The sequence below is a fragment of the Giraffa tippelskirchi genome, chromosome 1 (genome assembly GCF_054371585.1).
Source record: "Giraffa tippelskirchi isolate mGirTip1 chromosome 1, T2T-mGirTip1v1.2.pri, whole genome shotgun sequence".
NCBI lineage: Eukaryota > Metazoa > Chordata > Mammalia > Artiodactyla > Giraffidae > Giraffa > Giraffa tippelskirchi.
Window position 1 is genome coordinate 3,569,432 of NC_137275.1, and position 21,129 is coordinate 3,590,560.

The following is a 21,129-nucleotide window of genomic DNA, read 5'->3' on the forward strand; positions in this document are numbered from 1 at the left end:
AGAATAGCTGGGTTGTTTCCGGGTTTGAGCGGTTTGTGAGTGAGGCTGTTGCAGACGTCCGTAAGCAGGCTTTTGTGTCAACGTGTAATGTCTTCATTTCCCTGGGCTGACGCCTCAGGGTGGGGCTGTGTGGCCGCTGGCCCTCGTGTCTCCTCACCGGCCTTCTGTTGGCACCTTTGTTTCGTTTTGTTCTTCTTGTTTTGGCCATTTTAATAAGTGCCTTTAAAATGCATTTTCCTGTGACCAACAGTGTTGAACATTTTTTAATATTATTTTTTTGCCAACTGTGTATCACCTTCAGTTGCTGTTGTTCAGTCGCTCAGTCGTGTCCAACTCTGCGACCCCATGGACTGCAGCACGCCCTGCATCACTCTGCGTTCCTCTGTATCACTCAGTTTGCTCAGACTCATGTCCACTGGGTCAGTGATGCCATCCAACCTTCTCACCCTCTGTCGTCCCCTTCTCCTCCTGCTGTCTTTCCCAGCACCAGGGTCTTTTCCAAATGAGTCGGCTCTTCACTTCAGGTGGCCAAAGTATTAGAGCTTTAGCTTCAGCATCAGTCTTTCCAATGGATATTCAGGGTTGATTTCCTTTAGGACTGACTCCTTGCTGTCCAAGGGACTTTGGAGAGTCATCATCCTTAGGGAAAGATCTATTAAAACCTTTATTTGTATTCTTATTGGATTTTTGGTTCATACTGACTTCTGAGAATTCTTTATCTATTCTGAATGCAAGTCCTCTCTCAGATGTCTTTTGCACATGTCTTATCCCAGTCTGTGGGTTGACTTCTGGTTTCCTTTGTGCTGTGTGGGCTGAGAGGAAGAGCTGACTTGTGGGTGGGGGGGATGTTTTCCCCGTGCACGGCCAGCAGCATCCCCGCTCCCCAGGTGAGCAGTTCTGCCCGCCCAGCTCACCGTACACAGCCGTCTCCTGGCTGAGAAAGGAAGTCACTGTAAACCGGAGAGCAGTCCACACCATGAAGAATCTTGGAGCCCAGACCGTCGGGGCTGTTTTGATATGTCAGGGTTTACCCCTAAGGGTCGTGGTCTCTGCCTCGGCCCACGAGATTTTCTAACTCTGTTGTTTCTGTGTGTAATTTTAGTTCTTTGCGTCGGAAGTTATTCGGTGGAAGGTATCATCTCTGTCTTCACAGGGCACATTATGTGTCATCAGAGCCAGGAAAGCTATCTTTAAGTTCTGCCCTGAAAGAGAACAACGTACAATCTCAGGGTTCCTGTTCAGACGCCAAGGCTCAGTGGGCGCTGCTGTGGCTGGTCTCTTTCCTTGTTTGCCATCTCCTCTCCTAGTGTCCCTGCACGGAATTAGGTTCTGCAGAATGATACTGTATGTCTGGACCCACGGCTCAGTGCCTGGGTCTACATCCGACAGTCTCATTTCCTTTTAACAGGACCAGCCTTCTCTGCTCCGTCAAGATGACCTTGGTTCAGACATTTCTGCCTGGCCTGGAACTTTGCATATAGTTAGCCCCTGAAGGGAGCTGATCACTTGAGTACATCCTGACCTGCTCCCCGAGCTTTTATCCTTGCTGCACACTCTTGGCCAATTTCCACTTGAGAAATTCCAATAAAGCCCCTTTGATCCCAGCCATGTCTCAGCTCAGACAGATCTCTCTGCTGGCTGCCTGGAGGAAATCCTGAACTCCTGCAGCTTCCCTGGAATGTTAGACTCTCAACTGAACATGGACATGAGCCAGACTCTGTGACCAGAGCCACAGGCAATGACTCTAAACTCCGGCTTCTTCTTTCCAGATGTCAGGCCCCGCCATGTAATGAACCAGTGCAGTGTGATTTGGGGTAAATTAGTGGAGTTGCTACTGCTACTGCAGCTGACGTGAGAAAAGAGAATTGAGTCCCTCGTGCTGATCTGTGTGGGAGCAACGGTTGTCCCTAACTAGCCCTGCACACGTTTACCGTTTAATCACGGGCTAACGAGTCTGTTGGTGGACTTAGCAAGTGCTAAGTTGCTTCAGTTGTGTCCGACTCTCTGTGACCCCATGGACTGTAGCCCGCCAGGCTCTTCTGTCCAAGGAATTCTCCAGGCAGGAATACTGGAGTGGATTGCCATGCCATCCTCCAGGGGATCTTCCCAAGCCAGGGAGTGAACCCACATCTCTTAAGTCTCCTGCACTGGGAGGTGGGTTCTTTACCACCAGTACCACCTGGGGGCTTCCCCATTAGTGGTAAAGCAAGTGAGTAGTCTGATGATATTAGCACCATGTCCCCATTCCTCCCACCTGACTAAATGTCAAAACACCTAGACTCTGGTTTACATAGGGTAACAGAGAGCTGTCTGCGCTTATGACGTTTACGGCTTTAAATGCTGGCGTCACCTCTGCTGCTGTGTCACTGCCCCTCCCGGCACCCCGCCCCCACCCTCACAGTGACGCCCTCTGGACTCTGTCTCTCCTCCACAACGTCAGTGAGTTGAGAGTTCTGAGTTTTTATGTTTTTCTTCATAACTCTACTATGTGAATACCATCCACATATTCTTGTTCTATCAACATATTCTCCCGTTCCTACAGCTTTGGCTTTTTCCTCCAAGGATGGCCTCCCTTCTGCTTTTGCAAAAACAAACAAACAAACAAAAAATCAATCCATGGGCATTCAAAGAATTAAAGGTCCTTGTTAACGGCTTCGCTAGAGCTTTCCCAACAGTAGCAAATCCTCAGCGGATTGGAAGTCAGTCTGACGACTCAGCTTTCTCATGCATCACCTAGCGGACAATGACTGATTCGTGCTCCGGAGCTTTACAGAAGGCGCCTTCTGAGCACAGAGTGCCCTCGCTGAGAGCACCTTACTAAAGCTTAGCTTGAGTGGGACTCTGGTCAAAGATTGTCTTGATGCTCTTGAGAAACCATGAAGAAGGGTCACCTGCTGCCACTTTCACTTTGGGTTTGGTTGAACTGAAATCAGTGTTACGGGCATTCCAACCAGGGATTCCATGTCTGACAGCAGCAGGGGCTGTGCCTTCAGACCGGGAGATGGAAGCAGGTTCCTGGTGCTTTATGTTACAGGGGGTTGCATGTGGTGGGAGAGCATAAGGAGGGTTGGAGTGACTGCCCCGTGTTCTGTGTTTCGAACATGACCTGGTACGTGTGAGACAGCACAGATGTGTTTGTCTTAGCTCAGGCTGCCTGCCGTAACGAGATGCCACAGACCGTGCAGCTTGAACAACAGAGATGCGTTTCTCATAGTCCTGGAGGCCAGGGTCCAGGTGCCCTCCGTGTTGGCTGCCGGTCATGGCCCCCTTGCTGGCTTGCAGACGGCCATCCCCTCACTGGGTCCTCAAGTGGCCTTGCCCCCCGCCCCATGACGACGCCAATCCTGTTAGGCCAGGGCCCCACCCTTAGACCTCACCTGACCGTCAGTGCTTCCTGAGGGGCCCGTCTCCAAATACAGCCGCATGGGCGTTAGGGCTTCCCCATGTGTGAGACTTGGGGAGATGCAGGCATTGCCCATCGTGCCGTTCACCCTGTGGTGCAGCTTCTTGCTTAACTGTGCTATAACTTCTCCTGCCTCAGACACTGTTAACTGTCCTTTCTTCCTGGAGAGGAAATCAGGGTTCAAGCACAGTGACTGACCTCAGGGACCTCCCTGAGTCAGGGGCGGGGAGCGGGGAGAGGGACATGGAGCCCAGAGGAGGCTGGGCCGGGCCGTTCCGCAGGGGGGACGGGTAGCAGGGTGGAACCTAGAAGGAGGGGGAGCCTCTCTGCCCCCTGGGAGCGGCCGGTGTGAGGGAAGGAAGGAGTGCGTGCCTCCGCTTTTAGAGGGTGGGTGTAGTAATCAGGCCGACGGTCTATAATCTCACATCCTCTTTCTCTGCTGAGCCTGTGTGATTGTGTGTGCTCTGTCTCTGCGGGCAGAGGGGCACTGAAGGAATTCTTGACTTCCGTTGCCTTTTCAAAGGGTCTGTGCCGCCCTCTGGGTTACAGGTGGAGGGATGAAGGGTCCTCCTAGGAGGACTGGGAAGGGGCTGTTGAGGAGAGGTCTCGGGAGTCAGTGGTGGCGTCTGGCCTTGATGCCCTGGGGTCCCTCTGGGGCCCTCCCAGCCCATGCACACCGAGCGAGGCTGTACCTGGCCCGCCTGGAGGCTCGGTGTCCTGAGAGGCACTTGGCTCCAGGATGAGACCCGGAATAGCCTCCCGTGCCCTAGCTCACTTCCCAGAGGTGCTGTCAGTCCTGGCTCACCCTCTGTGTCCACCCCGGTGCGCGCCTGGTCCCCACCCCTGTGATTCTGTCGGAAGTTGTGGACCAAGCCCACGGGGGCTGGAAAGAGCAGATGTCCAGCACGGGTCAGGCACGGGAGGGCAGCCGGCGGCCGGCACTCAGTCTGCCGGGGGGCCCGCAGCTGTGGTCAGCCAGGCACGTCGGTCCTCACGCACGGCCGCTGGTTCTCGGGCCCTGCCCCCACCCACCATAACTTACCAAACTGTGGGTTCAGAGTGGCTAGATCTTCCAGTTTTCCAGGGGAAGCCAGAAGTCATCTTTGTGCAAAACAGTCATGAGTTTTATGCATACGACTGAGCCCGGACGGCCAGACAGAACCCACAGGGCTGGGGCTGGGATGCGAGCCTGACAGGTGGGCGAGGGGCTGGCTGAGGCTCCCCGAGGACCGCCCCCTCCACCTGTTGGACCGCTCCCCGTGCCGCCCATGATGTGGGCACCCTGCCTGCCTTCTGTTCCTTCCGGCGTCACAGGCTCTGTGAGAGCTGATGCTCTTCCTGCCCAGACGGCTCTGCCCTGGGATTCCTGCACAGACGCTGCCCTGTGTTTAGCTCCTGTGTTTCCTGACCTGTTGGTCCCTCTGCCACATAACCCTGCCTCAGGTCTACAGAGGCCTTACCGCCATGCAGCCTCCCCCAGGCGTGCGTGTGAGTGCGAGCACGTGTGTGCGAGCTTGTGTGTGCGTGTCAGCCGGCTCTAGAACACAAGCTTCCTGGGGGCTCCTGTTTGTGCTATGTTCTCTAGACTCTAGGCCAATCGCAGACACAAAGCAGGTGCTCGATAAGGAAAGACTGGGGAGAGAAAGTTGGCCATGACTCATGCTTTATTTTGATGTTTTTTCCCCCTTTAATGTCTACCGTTGAAACATGCCGTTTTGTCATCATCTTTTTTCTTCACAGTTAAGAGGAAAAAAAGTTCCAAATCAGAGGCCAAGGGAACTGTGTCTAAAGTCACTGGGAAAAAAATCACCAAGATCATCGGTTTGGGAAAGAAAAAGCCGTCGACAGACGAGCAGACCTCCTCGGCAGAGGAAGACGTGCCGACGTGTGGTGAGACGGGGGCGGGGGCTGTATTGCCAGATCTGCCCCTTCCCTGAGCACAGAGACCCTCTGCGGTCAACCTCTGTATCGCGTTCGTCTGGGTCTCATTGGTTGGGCTCGTGACGGGTTAAGCTGGGGGAACGGATTACACTTTTACTGCTATTTTTTTAATTAATTTTTTTTTTTTTACTGCTTATTAATGAAGCCCTTGCAGGGGTTTGAGATGATCTCTGAGGTTCTCTCAAGATGAAAAACAGGGTCTGTTTGATCCCACGAGGTTCTCCCAAATTCCTTCTAAGAGACTTTAGAGGGAAACGTGTATGCGAAGGGTCGGCCAGCGGAGGTGGGTCAGGTGTGTAAGGACGTTTACAGAATCCCCAGCGGCTCCCTACTTGGCCTGAAGTCCTGCAACTCAGCTTTCAAGGAACACTCTGCACCTCAGACTCAGTCGGGCTGGCTGACCCTCGCCCCCCTCACTGGTCTTGGTCCAGTAAGAGGTCTCTGGGCAGCCCTTGTTGTCGAGGCCGGGGAAGCTCCAGGGAGGTGGTGGTGATGGCCGAGACGCCCCTACTGCCCCTACTTGGCTGGGCCGGGACACGGGAGAGGAATCTGCAGAGAAAACCACGTCCAGCCTAGTGGCAGAAGGTCGGCCTGGAGCAAGGGGTCAGAGACGAGTGTGTGTGACGACTGACTTGCGGTCACAAACCTGAGGGGAAACCAGGTCAGCCACGGGAGAGTCTGGCGAGGACGTGGCCTAGATGGGGCGATGTCGGAGACCACCTCCCTGCAGTAGTGAGACTGTCCGTGCTCCATGTTTCCTAGGCAACCACGCTTCCGAGGGTTAGGCGACTCTTTCAAGGAGAAAATCTTTAGAGGCTGAAAGATGGGTATTTACTCTTTAAGAAAACTGCAAGTGAGCCACGCTTTTCCTGTGGACCACGGCTCACGGGCTGCTGTCCGTCAGCGTCAGTGCTGTGATGCCTGTGTAGTTCACCTCTCCCTGTTCACCTCTCTCTCCCCCTCTGGCCGAGCCTCTCTTCCGTCCAGGTATTGGGTTATTTGGGGATGCCGGGAGATAAACAGCTCTTAGATGCTTCCCATTGGTGCCTAAGTTGGGCCACACACACAAAGATGAGTTTATTCAGCTGATATCCCATCCCAGGGCGTGGCTTGTGCTGAGAGGGTGGTGTGAGCTCAGAGCCCTGTCGGTCGGGAGGAGGGGTCGATTGTGGAGCGCAGGGCAGGTAGACTTGGGGTGGGGGTGCCTCCCGAGGGGAGGGCAGGGTGGATTCACAGCTCCCCCTGGCTTTCACAGGCATGGTCCTGAGAAGTCGTGATACACAGGAACCCCCTGGGCCATTGTGCAGAAGTGCGTATGGAGCGGAAGACAGTGGGCAGGCAGTGGTGGGGCCTCGTTGGGTGGAGGCGTCATCTCCAGGAGGCCCCCATGAAGCAGCCGCTTGTGGGTTGAGCTGGGAGGGGAGATGGTGACCCCAAAAGGAGACCAGGGGTCTGGGAGCACCATGCACACAGAGGTCCTGAACTTGGCCCTGGTCAGTCAGGTCACAGAAGCGCACTGACCCACGTTCTTTGCATGGAGAACAGCCGCCCTGCAGAGAAGCTAAGCCAACGGGCAGAGCTCTTGCGGGAGGATGTGGGGAAGGGGGCATTGTTGATGCCAGGGCCCGTGCCCTCTCCCTTCCTGGAGCAGCTCACAGCCCTGGCAGCTGGGCTGGTTTCCTCTTACATTCCCCCTGGAGCCAAGATGGGAGTTAGGGGTTAAGCAAGGAAATTCTCCAACAAAAGGGGATTACTATTTTAGCTTTGTTTTTTGGTTCTCAAAACTGCTGTAGGTCAGTGGAGGAAAGAGAGATTCTTTCATGAGAAACATTCATATGGAAGGTGACTTGGCCACTGAGGTCCAGGCTGCTCGCTGTACAGGAGGACCCTGAGCTGAGGCAGGCTGTGGGACTCGCCTTGAGTCACCCAGGGAGCTGGGGGCAGGCCAGGGCTGGTCTGTGGGCCTGTCTTGCAGCCCAGGTCTTCCCTGCCCCCTCCTGTCCCTCCCAGGGCTTGCCAGCTTCGTGACTTGTGTAAGCAGCTGGTGGGCGTGTGCTGGACAGTGCAGTTGCATTGAGGCAGAGTCGTGGGGAGGGGGCCGTAGCCCCGTGTGGGTTTCCACCGGGCTCTGAGTGGACACTTTTCACCGCTACTAAGGGAGCACCCTCTATCCACATGGTCTTAAAATAATTATCCAGTTCTTGGCTGGGCCAGGGCACAGGAGAGGAATCTGCAGAGAAACCCAGGGGGAGAGTGACTGTGTTCCGCTATATTAGGACAGCTGTGAGGTCTCAGGCAGGAGAAGTCGCTGGATGAAGTCCCCCCGCCCATCCTGCCCGTGGAGACTCCGCAGCTGCTGTCCTTGCTGGAAGGAAGGGTGGGGCCGCTCCGGGGACAGGGGACACTCCTGGGGAGGGGGCGACTGGGAGCTGAGTTCAGATGTCTGCTCTTCTGGGGCACTGCATGTCACCTGGGCCTCTGGGTGCTCCAGAGAAATGCCCGCGGGTAGGAGGGGGTTCTCTGCAGGTCCACACAGCCCGGCTGACCGCATCCCCCGCAACCCGGCTCTGCCCAACCCACCCAGCTCTCACCTCTCCCTCAGTCGGTGGGTGCTATGCCCAGCATCAGCCAGGTCTGCTCTACAAACAGTCACTTAGCCGAGCTGGTCCAAGACATGCATGCAGGCCCCTAAGCAAAGACTGCTGTGTCCTTTGTTTGCCCGTCTTCAGCGTTCAGGGTTCCAGAGTCGCTGTCCCTGTGTAAACTCAGCTGTAGTTCCCAGGAGATGTGCATTTCACATTTTGCTTTCTCCCCCCCCCTGTTTCTGTCTGTCATTTGGGCCAGCCCCCAAGCCTCTCAGCTGTCCACCTTCTCCTCCTCTGGACCACTGCAGGCCACCCAGTGGGAATTTTGAAACCTTGGACTAATGACACTAATGGTGTCATCCTGTGCTGAGTCAGCTCAGGGCCTCTGACAATCTTGTCTCAGTTGGATTTTCCAGCTCTTTCCCTCTAAGTTAACTAGATGAGGATGCGGGTTGAATTCACCCCCCAGTTTTGTCCCCAGCACCGAGCGCAGCGCCTTGGGGTTGCAGCAGCTCAGTAAGCACTTGTTGACTGAATGATCACCGTGAGCAAACTGCAGCTCCTCTGAGCCTCAGGTTCCCCACCTGTGAAATGGGCTCATACTTAAAATTACTTTGTTTTCTTTAAAATTGAGGATAAAATTATGAAACATTAAGCACATTGCCTACTTCACAATTTATGCTCAGTAAATGGTCTCTATTATTCATTTGTTCATGTGAAAAAAACCTAAGAACACCGACATAGTCAGCCAGATAGGTGACTGACACAGATAATATCTATACTAGAAATACAAAAACAGATGAAAGGGAAGCTCCCCAGGTGCCAAGACGGAGGGCTTCCTGGAGGCAGCGTAACCTGGGCAAGTTGGAAAGGCTTCCTGGTTATTTCTCGGGCCCCTCCCAGCTCTAATGTTTGGTGACTCTGTGACGTTTTCAGCAATAGAACAAAGTTTTCGGTGGATGTGCAGAAAGGTTATCAGTTCAGTTCAGTTCAGTCGCTCAGTCATATCTGACTCTTTGCGACCCCATGGACTGCAGCACACCAAGCCTCCCTGTCCATCACCAACTCCTGGAGCTTACTCAAGCTCATGTTCATTGAGTCGGTGATGCCATCCAACCATCTCATCCTCTGTCATCCCCTTCTCCTCCCACCTTCAATCTTTCCCAGCATCAGGTCTTTTCAAATGAGTCAGCTCTTCGCATCAGTTAGCCAAAGTATTGGAGTTTCAGTTTCAGCATCAGCCCTTCCAATGAATATTAAGGACTGATTTCCTTTAGGATGGGCTGGTTGGATCCCCTTGCTGTCCAAGGGTCTCTCAAGAGTCTTCTCCAGCACCACAGTTCAAAAGCATCAATTCTTCGGCCCTCAGCTTTCTTTATAGTCCAACTCTCACATCCATACATGACTACTGGAAAAACCATAGCTTTGACTAGATGTCTCACTTTCTATCATAATCCAGCCACAAAAGATCAGGCGACATTCAGTCGGGGGGGGCAGGAGGCATTCTTGGGGTCTGTCACCATGTCAGGGGCGTCTGGAGCTCTTGGGCCTGTGTGCCCACTGGAGGTCATGCACTTGGGGCATCAGTGTCTGTGGGGCCAGGGTCAGCTGACAGCGGCGTCTGGATATCTGGTCTCCCCTCCCGCCCTCTCCCGGCAGCCCTTGTTGCTCCTCGACTGCCCTGTTCCCCTTCGCTGGTTACAGACGGAGGCCTGCAGAGATGAGACGAGCAGTGGAAGTCCCCACAGAAGTGTGACCATAGCGCAGAGAACCGCCCCCAGGCAGCACCGCCCTTCCCCATCCCAGAGAAGAAGGCAGTGGACACTGGCCCCCCTTCAGCCGGGCCTCCCTGCCTGCCCTTCTGCAGCGGCTGGGACTCGGGAGCTGCCCGGTCCCCACACAGCGGAATGCGCAGGCGCTTGCTGCTGTCCCCTCCTCCTGAGCCCAAAGCTGTGCCTGTCGGGTCGGCCTCAGGCCGTCCTCGTGGAACTACGCACGCTCGCTACCATGCTCTTGTTCAGTTCAGTCGCTCAGTCGTGTCCAACTCTTTGTGACCCCATGAATTGCAGCACGCCAGGCCTCCCTGTCCATCACCAACTCCCGGAGTCTACCCAAACCCACGTCCATCGAGTCGGTGATGCCATCCAACCATCTCATCCTCTGTCGTCCCCTTCTCCTCCCGCCCCCAATCTTACCCAGCATTAGGGTCTTTTCCAATGAGTCAACCCTTCGCATGAGGTGGCCAAAGTACTGGAGTTTCAGTTTCAACATCAGACCTTCCAATGAACACCCAGGATTGATCTCTTTTAGGATGGATTGATTGGATCTCCTTGCAGTCCAAGGGACTCTCAACAGTCTTCTCCAACACCACAGTTCAAAAGCATCAATTCTTCGGCGCTCAGCTTTCTTCACCGTCCAACTCTCACATCCATACATGACCACTGGAAAAACCATAGCCTTGACTAGACTATACAGTCAGCAAAAACAAGACCAGGAGCAGACTGTGGCTCAGATCATGAACTGCTTATTGCCAAATTCAGACTTAAATTGAAGAAAGTAGGGAAAACCACTAGTCCATTCAGGCATGACCTAGATCAAATCCCTTATGAGTATACAGTAGAAGTGACAAATAGATTTAAGGGACTAGATCTGATAGACAGAGTGCCTGATGAACTATGGACAGAGGTTCGTGACATTGTACAGGAGACAGGGATCAAGAAAATCCCCATGGAAAAGAAATGCAAAAAAGCAAAATGGCTGTCTGAAGAGGCCTTACAGATAGCCAGGAAGAGAAGAGAAGCGAAAAGCAAAGGAGAAAAGGAAAGATATTCCCATCTGAATGCAGAGTTCCAAAGAATAGCAAGGAGAGATAAGAAAGCCTTCCTCAGTGATCAGTGCAAAAATAGAGGAAAACCATGCTCTTGTAAGAAGCCTTAAAGAGTTCTTTCTTCAGCATTCAGAGCAAAGACGGTCTCAAAACATCAAACAACACTCTCTAAATTGTTCAGATACAGTAACTTTTCACCATGACATGATAAGTGGGAACAAACAAGCAAGAAAAAATCAAAGGATTCTGGCATTGCCTTACTGGCAGGGCACCGAAGTGCCCAAGGCCAGCCTATGCCAGGCCCTGGCTGCTCCTTGGTGCCCCCTGGTGGCGGGTGTCTGCTCGGGCTGACCCTCTCGGGGTGGATGGGTCCTGTGTTGGCAGCGATCCCGTCACAGACTGGCCGTGTGTGTGTGTGTGTGTGTGTGTGTGTGGTGGGGTGGGGGGGTGAGAAGAAAACTCCTGGGGGACATGGGGCCTGCCCTCTGGCTGCAGAGTCCTTAGATGGGCTGCCTGCTGTGTCCCTGCGTGGCCCCTCCCTGCCCAGGAAGTCGGAATGCGGGCTGCCTCTTGGGAGCAGGCGGTGAGCCTGGCAGGGGAGACCACGAGCCAGATGTGGGCTCGTTTCCGTGGCGTTTGCTGTTTACAGAGACAGGCCTCTTACCCACTTTGGTCTTCATTTTGCTGTTCCCTTTTGGGCACCGTGACTAAATATGAGGAAGGCGTTAAAATATGGTAATTGCCTGTGAAGTCATGCTCTAAATAAAGTGTGAATCTGTCCAGCGTAATCATTCCTCCTGTGACTCGCATGTTGAGAAATTCACAGCATTTGGTGACTCGGTCAGGGTAGAACCTGGCGGGCCCCTTCACCTCTCCAGGAGATGGGTCGTTCTCTTGGCTGGCCAGGCCGTGCTCAGAAGCTGTGACACCCCCCCCCCCGGACACACACTCCTCCCCAGCCCTGTGCCGGGGACAGGTGCACCCACGTGGTGACTCTAAACTCCAGAAGTCCAGAGGAATCCCGTCACGGCTCCTGACAAGGCAGACTTGCTTGAAGTCCTCCAGAAACATTTCAGCGTCTCCTCCCTCACCACCCCTCCCCGCCGTCTTCTGCATCAAGGTCAGGTCCCTGCAGTAGCGTCTGAGGTTTCCTGTGACCAGGTTCCTAGACGTTCCACGTCTGAGTTTGCCGTGCTCCCCGCTTCTCCAGGCCTGAAGGGCTCCCCGCACCTCTCAAGGCTCAGGTGAGGACTTGCCCTGGGTACACATGAGCCTCCACTCTGCCAGCCCCGGTGGTCACGCCCCCCAGTGCCCTGCACCCCAGAGCCCTTACAAACGTGTGCCCAAAGCAGGTTCAGGTAGTTGAGGGCCACTCCAGGCTTCGGCTTATTTCTTCTTAATCATATACAGTGTCCTACTGTCCATCGGCCATTCTGTGTATCCATTCACACCCAGAACATACATACAGTGGATCCGGTTGGCAGCTGTTTTCATACAAGTCCAAAGACAGGCCTTCAGCGTGATGGATGACTTACAGATGATATCACAGTCAGAGACAGTAAATAGTTCTAATGGCCATTCCTTGAATGTTCAGGTATTATATTTGGCTGTGTGTTTTTAAGGAGAGCTTACAAAAGAATGTGTGTCAGAACTGCGCCACTTACAAATACTGTTTCCCAAATGAAAACCGCAGCTCTTTCTCTGCCATCTTTCGCTCTGAGGAACTTCAGGTTGGTCTCTGCTGGGAGGCCGTGAGCTGGGCTCGTGGATCAGGGCGTGACCTCCCTCCTCCCCTTTGTGAACTCGGCTTCTCCAGCCCGTCTTCATGCCCCTTCAGTGTGTAAAATACAGGGGACTTTGAGTCCCAGGCCCTTGAGCTGGGACTTGCTTCTCCCTTTTCTCTAATCTGACAGACATGGCAGCTCGTGTCGCAAAACTGAGGTTTCAGTTCCTATATTATCCTAAAGGGATAATATATTGGGAGAACTGACGTCACATTCAGGAATGTGAACATTTAAGTACTGTTAAGTGTCTCCCTAGTAAACTCTTTGAGCAATTATTTATAGTAATATTTATACGGAAAATAGGAAGCACCATTCTGGTCCCGAAAATACTTTTGGTTTTTTAATTTTCACTTGGTTTTTGCCTTTATAGTGTTTATCCATTGCTAACAAAGTGTGTAAGATGTCGAAGAGAAAAGAAGCAAAAAGCATGGTCCATGTTGCTTTTGGGAAGACATTTAAAAAAAACAGGGGTCAGAAAGAATGTATTTATTTAAAATTTACGTATTTATTTTTTTGGCTGTGCTGGGTCTTCCTTGCTTTGTGCATGCCTTCTCTAATTGCGGCGAGCAGGCACTGCCCTTCGTTGCAGCACACGGGCTTCTCATGCCAGTGGCTTCTCATGGCAGGGTTGCGTGAGAACACCTTCTCTCATTGCAGAGCATGGGCTCTAGGCGCTCAGGTTTTGGTAGTTGCAGCACGTGGTCTCGGGAGTTGGGTTCGCAGGCTCTAGAGCACAGGCTCAGTCGTTAATGGCACACGGGCTCAGCCGCTCTGGGGCACACGGAGTCTTCCCGGACCAGGGAATGAACCTGTATCCCCTGCGTTGGCAGGCAGATTCTTAAGCACTGCGCCACCGAGGAAGGACCCTCTTTTTTTGAGTTGTACATATGTGTGATTGTGCATGTGTGTGTACCTGTGTGTGTGCACACGTGTATGTGTGTGTAGGTGTATGTATGAGTTGAAGGAGCAGCTGGATAACCTAAGGAACCCCTGATTCTCTTCCTCCCTGACCTGCCTTCCACGTGCTGCCCCCCTCGCTGCCTCCCTCTGGCGGGCATGGTCATTCGCTGGCCCTGTGGGCGGTTCAGAAGTCACAGACACAGTGATGTCTGTTTTTTGTGCCTTGTTACTTCTAGAAAAATGCATTGTATGTTTGTGGCAAATGAAAATGATCAGTTACTAGTATCTGAGGAGATGGCCTTTTTTAAAACATGACGACAGCTCTCCTTGTAATTCCACCCCGTTCCATCCGTACTGCGCTGATACAGCGCAGCCCCAGAGACATGGATGGCGGGTTTCCACGAGCGTCAGACCCAGGCCTTCAGACCTCAGCAGATCCTCGCGTCAGAGTGCCGAGGAAGGGTGTGTCTGCTCTCTGGGCAGGAGTCTCATCCGAAGACCTGCCGTCATTTGCTGGAACCCTCCCAGCGGTGGGGAGCTCACCGCCTCACCAGGCCGCCTCTTTCTTGGAAAGCTTCCCTTTGCAGACAGTTTCATTCCTCGTGGGAAGCCAGAATCAGCCGCCTGGAGGCTTTGGCCCTAGCTGTGTCCTTTGCAGCTACTTGGAATGAGCCCGGACCCTTTCCTGGGTGAGGCCCCTTCAGCTTTTTGAGGACAGCTGTGCGTCCTCATCCCCTCTCTCCTTCCACCCACCGATGCCTCAGCGAGCTGTCACACGCCCGGTTGAGCTCCCGGGTCCCAACGGCGTCCGGGAGCTGGTGCTCGGCCACGTCACGCAGCGCGGTGCGTCGGGCTCCGGGGAGGTCTGTGCTGTCCCGGCCCCAGAGCTGATGGGGAGCGGTCGTCTTGCGGTGGTGGCTCCTCTCGTCCCCAGGAGCCTGCACTTGCAGAGGTGTTGCGTGTGGGGTTCGTTCCCTCCTTGCGGCCGCCTCAGGCGCGGCCCTCCCGGGGGGCTGACGGCCACTCTCCTTGCAGGCTCCCTGGTCCATCCCCTCCTCGGGCGCGTCCCCCCCGGGGGGCTGACGGCCACTCTCCTTGCAGGCTCCCTGGTCCATCCCCTCCTCGGGCGCGACCCTCCCAGGGGCTCTCATTGCAGGCTCCCTGGTTCATTCCCTCCTTTGGCACGTCCTTCCTGGGGGGCTCTCATTGCAGGCTGCCTGGTCCATCCCCTCCTCGGACGCGCCCCTCCCGGGGGGCTGACGGCTGCTCTCCTTGGTTGCAGGCTACCTGAACGTGCTCTCCAACAGCCGCTGGCGGGAGCGCTGGTGCCGAGTCAAGGACAACAAGCTCATCCTGCACAAGGACAGGGCCGACCTGAAGACACACATCGCCTCTATCCCGCTGCGCGGCTGCGAGGTCATCCCAGGGCTGGACTCCAAGCACCCCCTGACGTTTCGGCTGCTTCGCAACGGCCAGGAGGTGGCCGTGCTGGAGGTAGGGGCCAATTGCAGGGAAAGGCAATTAAAACTAATTTCTTCACTACACACTGAAAGCTTTCATTTCTAAAATTTAAAATTTTTGTTTCTGGTCTATTATTAGTTTATTTTCTGCTCCTCTATTAATTCAAACCTTTATTTCATCTTTTTTTTTCACTTAGCATTATCATGAGTAAGCTACAAAGATACACACACATACGTATACGTATGTATACACACATATGTATACATAAATAGAGTGTAGAATTTTCCAGTGTACATGTAAGTATATTTAGGTTGTATAGTCGATAGAAATCAGGATATTTTGGATTTGGTGAAATGGCCACTGTGTGTTCTAAATTAATCAATGTGTGTGTTAGTCGCTCAGTCATGTCCAACTCTTTGCGACCCCATGGACCGTTGCCTGCCAGGCTCCTCTGGCCAGGCTCCTCTGGCAGTGGGTTTTCCCAGGCAAGAATACTGGAATGGGTTGCCATTTCCTTCTCCCGGGGATCTTCCCAACCAAGGAATCAAACCCAGGTCTCCTGCATTGCAAGCAGATTCTTTACCATCTGAGCCACCAGGGAAGCCCCATCAGATGCAGAGCCAGGTTATAAATGACCACAGTGATGCTGACTAGTGGAGGAAATGGCCAGTTAGCCAACCTAGAAGGTCTTGGTAGGAGATAGGAGTTTGTTTCAGAGACTGCTTTTGTGTGTGTGTGTGTGAGAGCAAAAAATGATTAACGTTATAGTTCTTCCTCCCACAAGCTCCTCACCCGATGGTTTGGATGGTTTGAGGTAACAGGTCAAAGGTCTGAGCCCGCCCTGGTGGCTGACCTCACAGAAAGAAAGCAGTCCTGGCTGGGGCTGGGGTGTCTGGGCCCCAGTCTTAGTTCTGTTGCAGACTTTGATCACAACTCAACCTGTTTTTCTCTCTCGGCTTCTTTGTGAAACAGAGCACCGGGCTACAGTCGCTGTGCTTGGTAAGCATTTGTGCGGGCTGAACTCTGCGGGGCAGATGGCAGGAGAAAAAAGCTGAAAGCGTAAATGAGGAAACTGTACTCTTGGTGCAGAACACAGGTGTCATCTGAGAGGCCTGGCAGCAGGTCTGACGGGAGCGTGAGGGCAGGAAGGCGTGGGATGGTACACTCTGGATTCAAGTGTGGAAAGGAAGTCACTGGCCTGGATGCCGGGCGGAGATAGGAGACCCCGTGGGCAGGGGCAGGGAAAGGCTGGGTGTGCAGGACCCTGTCCTGTCTCTACTCCCCGCCCTGTGGGTGCAGCCTCGTGTCCCTGCAAGGTGGTGGTTGTGTTTCATTGCTTTTCCCTATTCTAGTCATGGAATCAAACACACACTCAGAAAAGTAACCACAGGCACCGTTCCAGCATAAGCAGAGTCTGTCCGAATCAGTTAAGGAAATGCAGTGATGTGGGCAGTAAAATTGTATTCTGTACATTTTCTAAGATCATTTTATCCTAACTTTTGAGATAACTTCACAATTACAGAAGAGTTGTGAAAACAGTACACATAATTCCATATATCCTTTACCCACATCCCCCAGATACTAACATGGTACCACATTTGCTGTCTCTTGCGTGGTCTCTCCCCCTCTCTGTTTCTCTTTGTACGTTTTTTCAGGACCTTTGACAAACACGTTGCCCCCTTTTCCCTAAACACTTTCAGGATGAATTTGCTAAAAAACGAGAGCATTCCGTTACCAAAACCAGGGAATTCACCCTCACACAACACAGTTATCTGACTCACAGATTTTAATCAGACTCCCCCAGTTATCCCAGTAATGTCCCTTGTAAGCAGAAGGAAACACCAGGTGGTATGTTGCCTTGGGCTGCAGTCTCTTTGGCTTTCCCTGTCTGGTTTCATGACATTGATACTGGTCATGGTACAGAGCAGGTATCATGTAGAAGATCCCTCAGTCTGGGGATATCTGCTGTTCTCCTGGAAATTCGCATCTGGGGTCAGCACGCTTGGCAGGGCCCACAGAAGCTGTGGTGCGGTGTGCGGTACATCACGTCAGCCAGCAGAGCCATCAGTCTGCCCCACGACTGGTGATGTTGACTCTGACCCTGCGGGTGGGGTGTCTGCACGGCTTCCCCACTGTGGAGTTACCGTGTTTCCCGCTTGTCTTTAATAAGCTTCATGTGGGAAGAGTCCCTGAAACTCTCTTAATATCCTACCACTCACAGTTTCACCCACTGACTTTTAACATTCATGAATGAGTCTTGCCTGAAACCCTTGCTAAATGACGACTTCCTAATTCCATTATTCCCCGCACACGTGTTAGTTAGTATCTACTGTCAGGGAGATTTCCCTTCCTCTCATTTAATTAGTTATTCATTCATTCATTCATGTATGTTTGTATAGCAGCAGGGGTTCAGAGATGACTGTTTCAATCAATGAGTATAATCCTGTGTTGTCAGGATTTATCCTGGTCAGATTAACAGAGTTGGTCAGTGGAAAGCCCTTTGAGCTATGTGACCTCTGCAGTGTCCCTGAAATAAAGACACTGCAGTTGCATTGTTCTGTGAGCTCTTTCCTCACATGAGGATGCACCAAGACATTCCAGGCTCATCTTGGACTTTATTCCCTGCTCCAGGCCTGCTGGAATCAGCTACGGTCCAGAGAGCTCTAGAGGCCTCCTCCTGGCGGATGGTGGTGCTTAGAAGCCAGGATCTGGGTGGCAGGTGTGCTCAAAGTTACTGGGGTGTCATAGGGAATTGTGTGTATGTATATGTTGATACATACATATGTTCAGGCATGTTTGTTATACATATTACACACATGCATATGCATATGTACATGTATAGTAGTAGTAGTAGTAGTGTTAGTTGCTCAGTTGTGTCCGACTCTTTGCGACCCCATGGACTGTAGCCTCCCAGGCTCCTCTGTCCGTGGAATTCTCCAGGCAGGAATACTAGACTGGGTTGCCATTTCCTTCTGCGGGGGATCTTCCTGACCCAGGGGTCGAACGCAGGTCTCCTGCATCGCAGGCAGACTCTTTACCATCTGACCACCAGGGAAGCCCATACATGTATAGACTCGCATCTCAACCTGAAAGTGAAAGTCACTCAGTCGTGTCCGACTCTTTGCGACCCCAGGGCCTATACCGTCCAAGGAATTCTCCAGGCCAGAATACTGGAGTGGGTAGCCTTTCTCTTCTCCAGGAGATCTTTCCAACCCGGGGATCAAACCCAGGTCTCTCACATTGCAGGCAGATTCTTTATCAGCTGAGCCACCAGGGAAGCCCAATCTCTACCTATTTATCTACTAAAAGCCACAAGATTGTAACTAATATTTTGAATTCAGTATTCAACAGCACCGAGATCATTGTTAAAAGTCTGAGGAAATTTCTTAAAATGAACAATGAGGAAAATAGTTAATGGTGTAATAGTATGTACAACATCTTAGATATTATGTCAAAATGCTTTTAAGAATGCTTAGATGAAATAGTTATGGAGGCATGGCTGGAGGATCAGTCACAGATACATTCTTGACATAGATTTTTTTGTTTGGGGAAGGGCAGAAGACCAGTGAAGAGGACCTATTTGTGATTTTTTTCTAGTGTCCAAGTGTTCATTTCCGCTTAGCAAACACTGATTACATCCCTGCTCTCTGCGAGGCACACAGTTGGGACCCCTTCACTCTGTCCAATGTTCCCACACGACACTGGCCAGGCATGGTCTGTCGCTTGTACAGCATCGCTGATCAATCCCACCAGCACACAGAGAACGACTTCTCCCCCTCACCCGCTCCTCCTCCCGAGAGGTTTGTGCCTCCCACGAGGTACATATGCTTACCTGTGCTCTGATCCGTGTTCAACGCGTCAAGGTTATGCTGTTGAAACCCACTTTTCTTAAGGGTTTAGGCTCAACTCACACATCTTTCTTTATATAAAAATTTTGTAACTTTTACAAAAACTTTAAAAATTAATCTTTTTCACATTCAGGTACCTCATAACTCTTGTTTCCCATAAACTTTAAACGTTATTCACATATTTGATTACCAAAAGTATTTAGGCCTTTGAAATGCTATTATGAGTAATGTAATTGACCTTCTGAATCACATAACAGGGACGGCTTAGAATTTTAATGCACTGAATCTCAAAGATCTATTTCAGACTTGTAAATCAGGCAGATGACATTTGAGAAGCATTTGAAATATACTAAAAAAAAACAGCATGCACAAAGCAGCCCGGCGCTTGTCAACACAACTACACCTGTATCCGTACAACTACTGTGAAAACAGAAGTGGGTTGATTTACTGCACCATCTAGTCAGGGTGATAAAATTGCTATTGCAGGCCCACGTCAGAGACCACAGCAAGGGCTCCTGGTCAGCAAAGTTGGTGCCCACAGTGGCCAAGGCCTGACGCGCTGTCCAGGTTAGGCGCCTGTGGCTGGAGGGGCTCCTCCTGCTACCCACATTTTATTGCCAAAGTGAGGAGGCTTTCTAAACAGCTTCCTGTGGCTGAGATTTAAATAATCCCGTTAGCTTCCACTTCTTACACCCTAGTGCTTTTCCCCAAAGTAATTGGGAGGCATGTAGTACCTCTGGGTTTTTTTTCCTGGGGCATCATCATTGTGCAGCTTCCACATTAAGGCTCAGCGTGAACGCGGTGTTGGTCCCGTGGCGCAGGCAGTGACTGCTTCCTCGTCGTCGCTGACACAGGCACGTGCCCGTGTCTCAGTGCCTTTCCTGTTGTCTTGTCTCTCTACTGGCACTTTATGAAAATGTGAAAACCGTACGGTTACTTACATAAAACGCTCTTTCCACCTCTTCACCTCACCAGGCATCATCTTCTGAAGACATGGGCAGATGGATTGGGATTTTGCTGGCTGAGACAGGGTCCTCGACAGATCCTGGGGCCCTGCACTATGACTACATAGACGTGGAGATGTCCGCAAACGTCATCCAGACGGCCAAGCAGACCTTCTGGTAAGATCCTCTGCCGTGAGAAACGGCACTGAAGTTAAACAACTTTATTTTTTTTCCCTAATTTTTTCCCTTTTATGTAAGTGTATAGCCTTAAAGGGGGGAAAAAAACAACTAAAGACTCTCCTTTTTTTTTTGTATTAATGCAGATTTTGGTGAAATATTTGTCATTTCAACCATCTGTGTTTTCTATTAGAATAGGGGTTGGCAAGCTTTTTGTGCAAAAGGCATGACAGTAATATTTTTGGCTTTGCAGACCAAATGTTCCCTGTTAAAACTGCTCAGCTCTGCCACTACTGTCACACACACAAATGAATGGACATGGCTGTGTGCCAATAAAACTTTATTTGCACACACAGGCAGTGGGCCATATCTGACCCATGAACTGTAGTCTGCTGACCCCTGTATTAGGGAAACAGTTCTATGAAGCAGAAATAATTCTCCATATTGTATAGTGAGGACTGCATGCTCAAAACCATCAGTCATATACTTTTAAAACTTAAATGTGATCTTTTTTTTTTAAGGGCTGTTATGTATAGAAACATTTAAACAATGAGTATTTCTTTCACATAATCATGGCCAGAAAAATTATGGCAGCAGTTCTCAAAGTGTGGCCCACAGGCCCCTGGGGTATTCAAGACTCTTTTTAGGCAGTTCTCATAATGACGCTAAGAAATTATTGTTCTTATTTGCATGTGCATCAGTGATACAGAAGGAACCAGGGGTGGGGGTGGTAAACTGGCAGGTACCTTAGTACCATCTTAAGTGGTCGCTTAACAGGGTGCTGTGACCACGGTCACCACTATGCCTTTGTAGCAAAAGAAGGTGCTGGGTTCACTTGAGACATCCATGGTCAAGCATTGAAATTGTTCCCTTTTCTGTGAAGGGCCAGGTAGTAGACGTTTTTTATTAACTCTCTTGAGTCCATGTCTTTTTGACCTAGCAGGCAGGACACACAAAACACTTTATTGACTGAACTGTCGTGTTGTCTTGAGGAAAAGCGCTTATGTGACTGAGTTACTAGCTCAACCAGCTCCTCCCCATCCCACCACTGTTTGTTTTTTTTTTCATTTTTACCGGAAAGAACAATTCACAGATGAACTGTCGTTATTCAGACGTAGGCATTTTCAGACACTTTTTCGAAAATGAACCGAGCCAGCCTCTCATCTCGAGGAAGATGGCCGGCAGTGTTTGTTGCCGGCGATGGAGTTGAGCTTTCACTCAGAATTGAGAATTCTAAGAGCGTTCCATCTTCCACTCCA

The 21,129-nt window shown here is 51.6% G+C and overlaps 1 protein-coding gene across 9 annotated transcripts in view; it reads left to right on the forward strand.

Annotated features, from left to right (window-relative positions):
- AFAP1 (actin filament associated protein 1) overlaps positions 1 to 21,129 on the forward strand; it is a 141,203-nt gene that overhangs the window by 99,612 nt on the left and 20,462 nt on the right. For all 9 annotated transcript variants that reach the window (XM_081579942.1, XM_081580206.1, XM_081579853.1 and 6 more), the window contains 3 exons: positions 5,144 to 5,293; positions 14,723 to 14,934; positions 19,725 to 19,870. In XM_081579942.1, the coding sequence (XP_081436068.1) occupies positions 5,144 to 5,293; positions 14,723 to 14,934; positions 19,725 to 19,870 (508 nt within the window). The remainder of the gene's footprint in view (positions 1 to 5,143; positions 5,294 to 14,722; positions 14,935 to 19,724; positions 19,871 to 21,129) is intronic.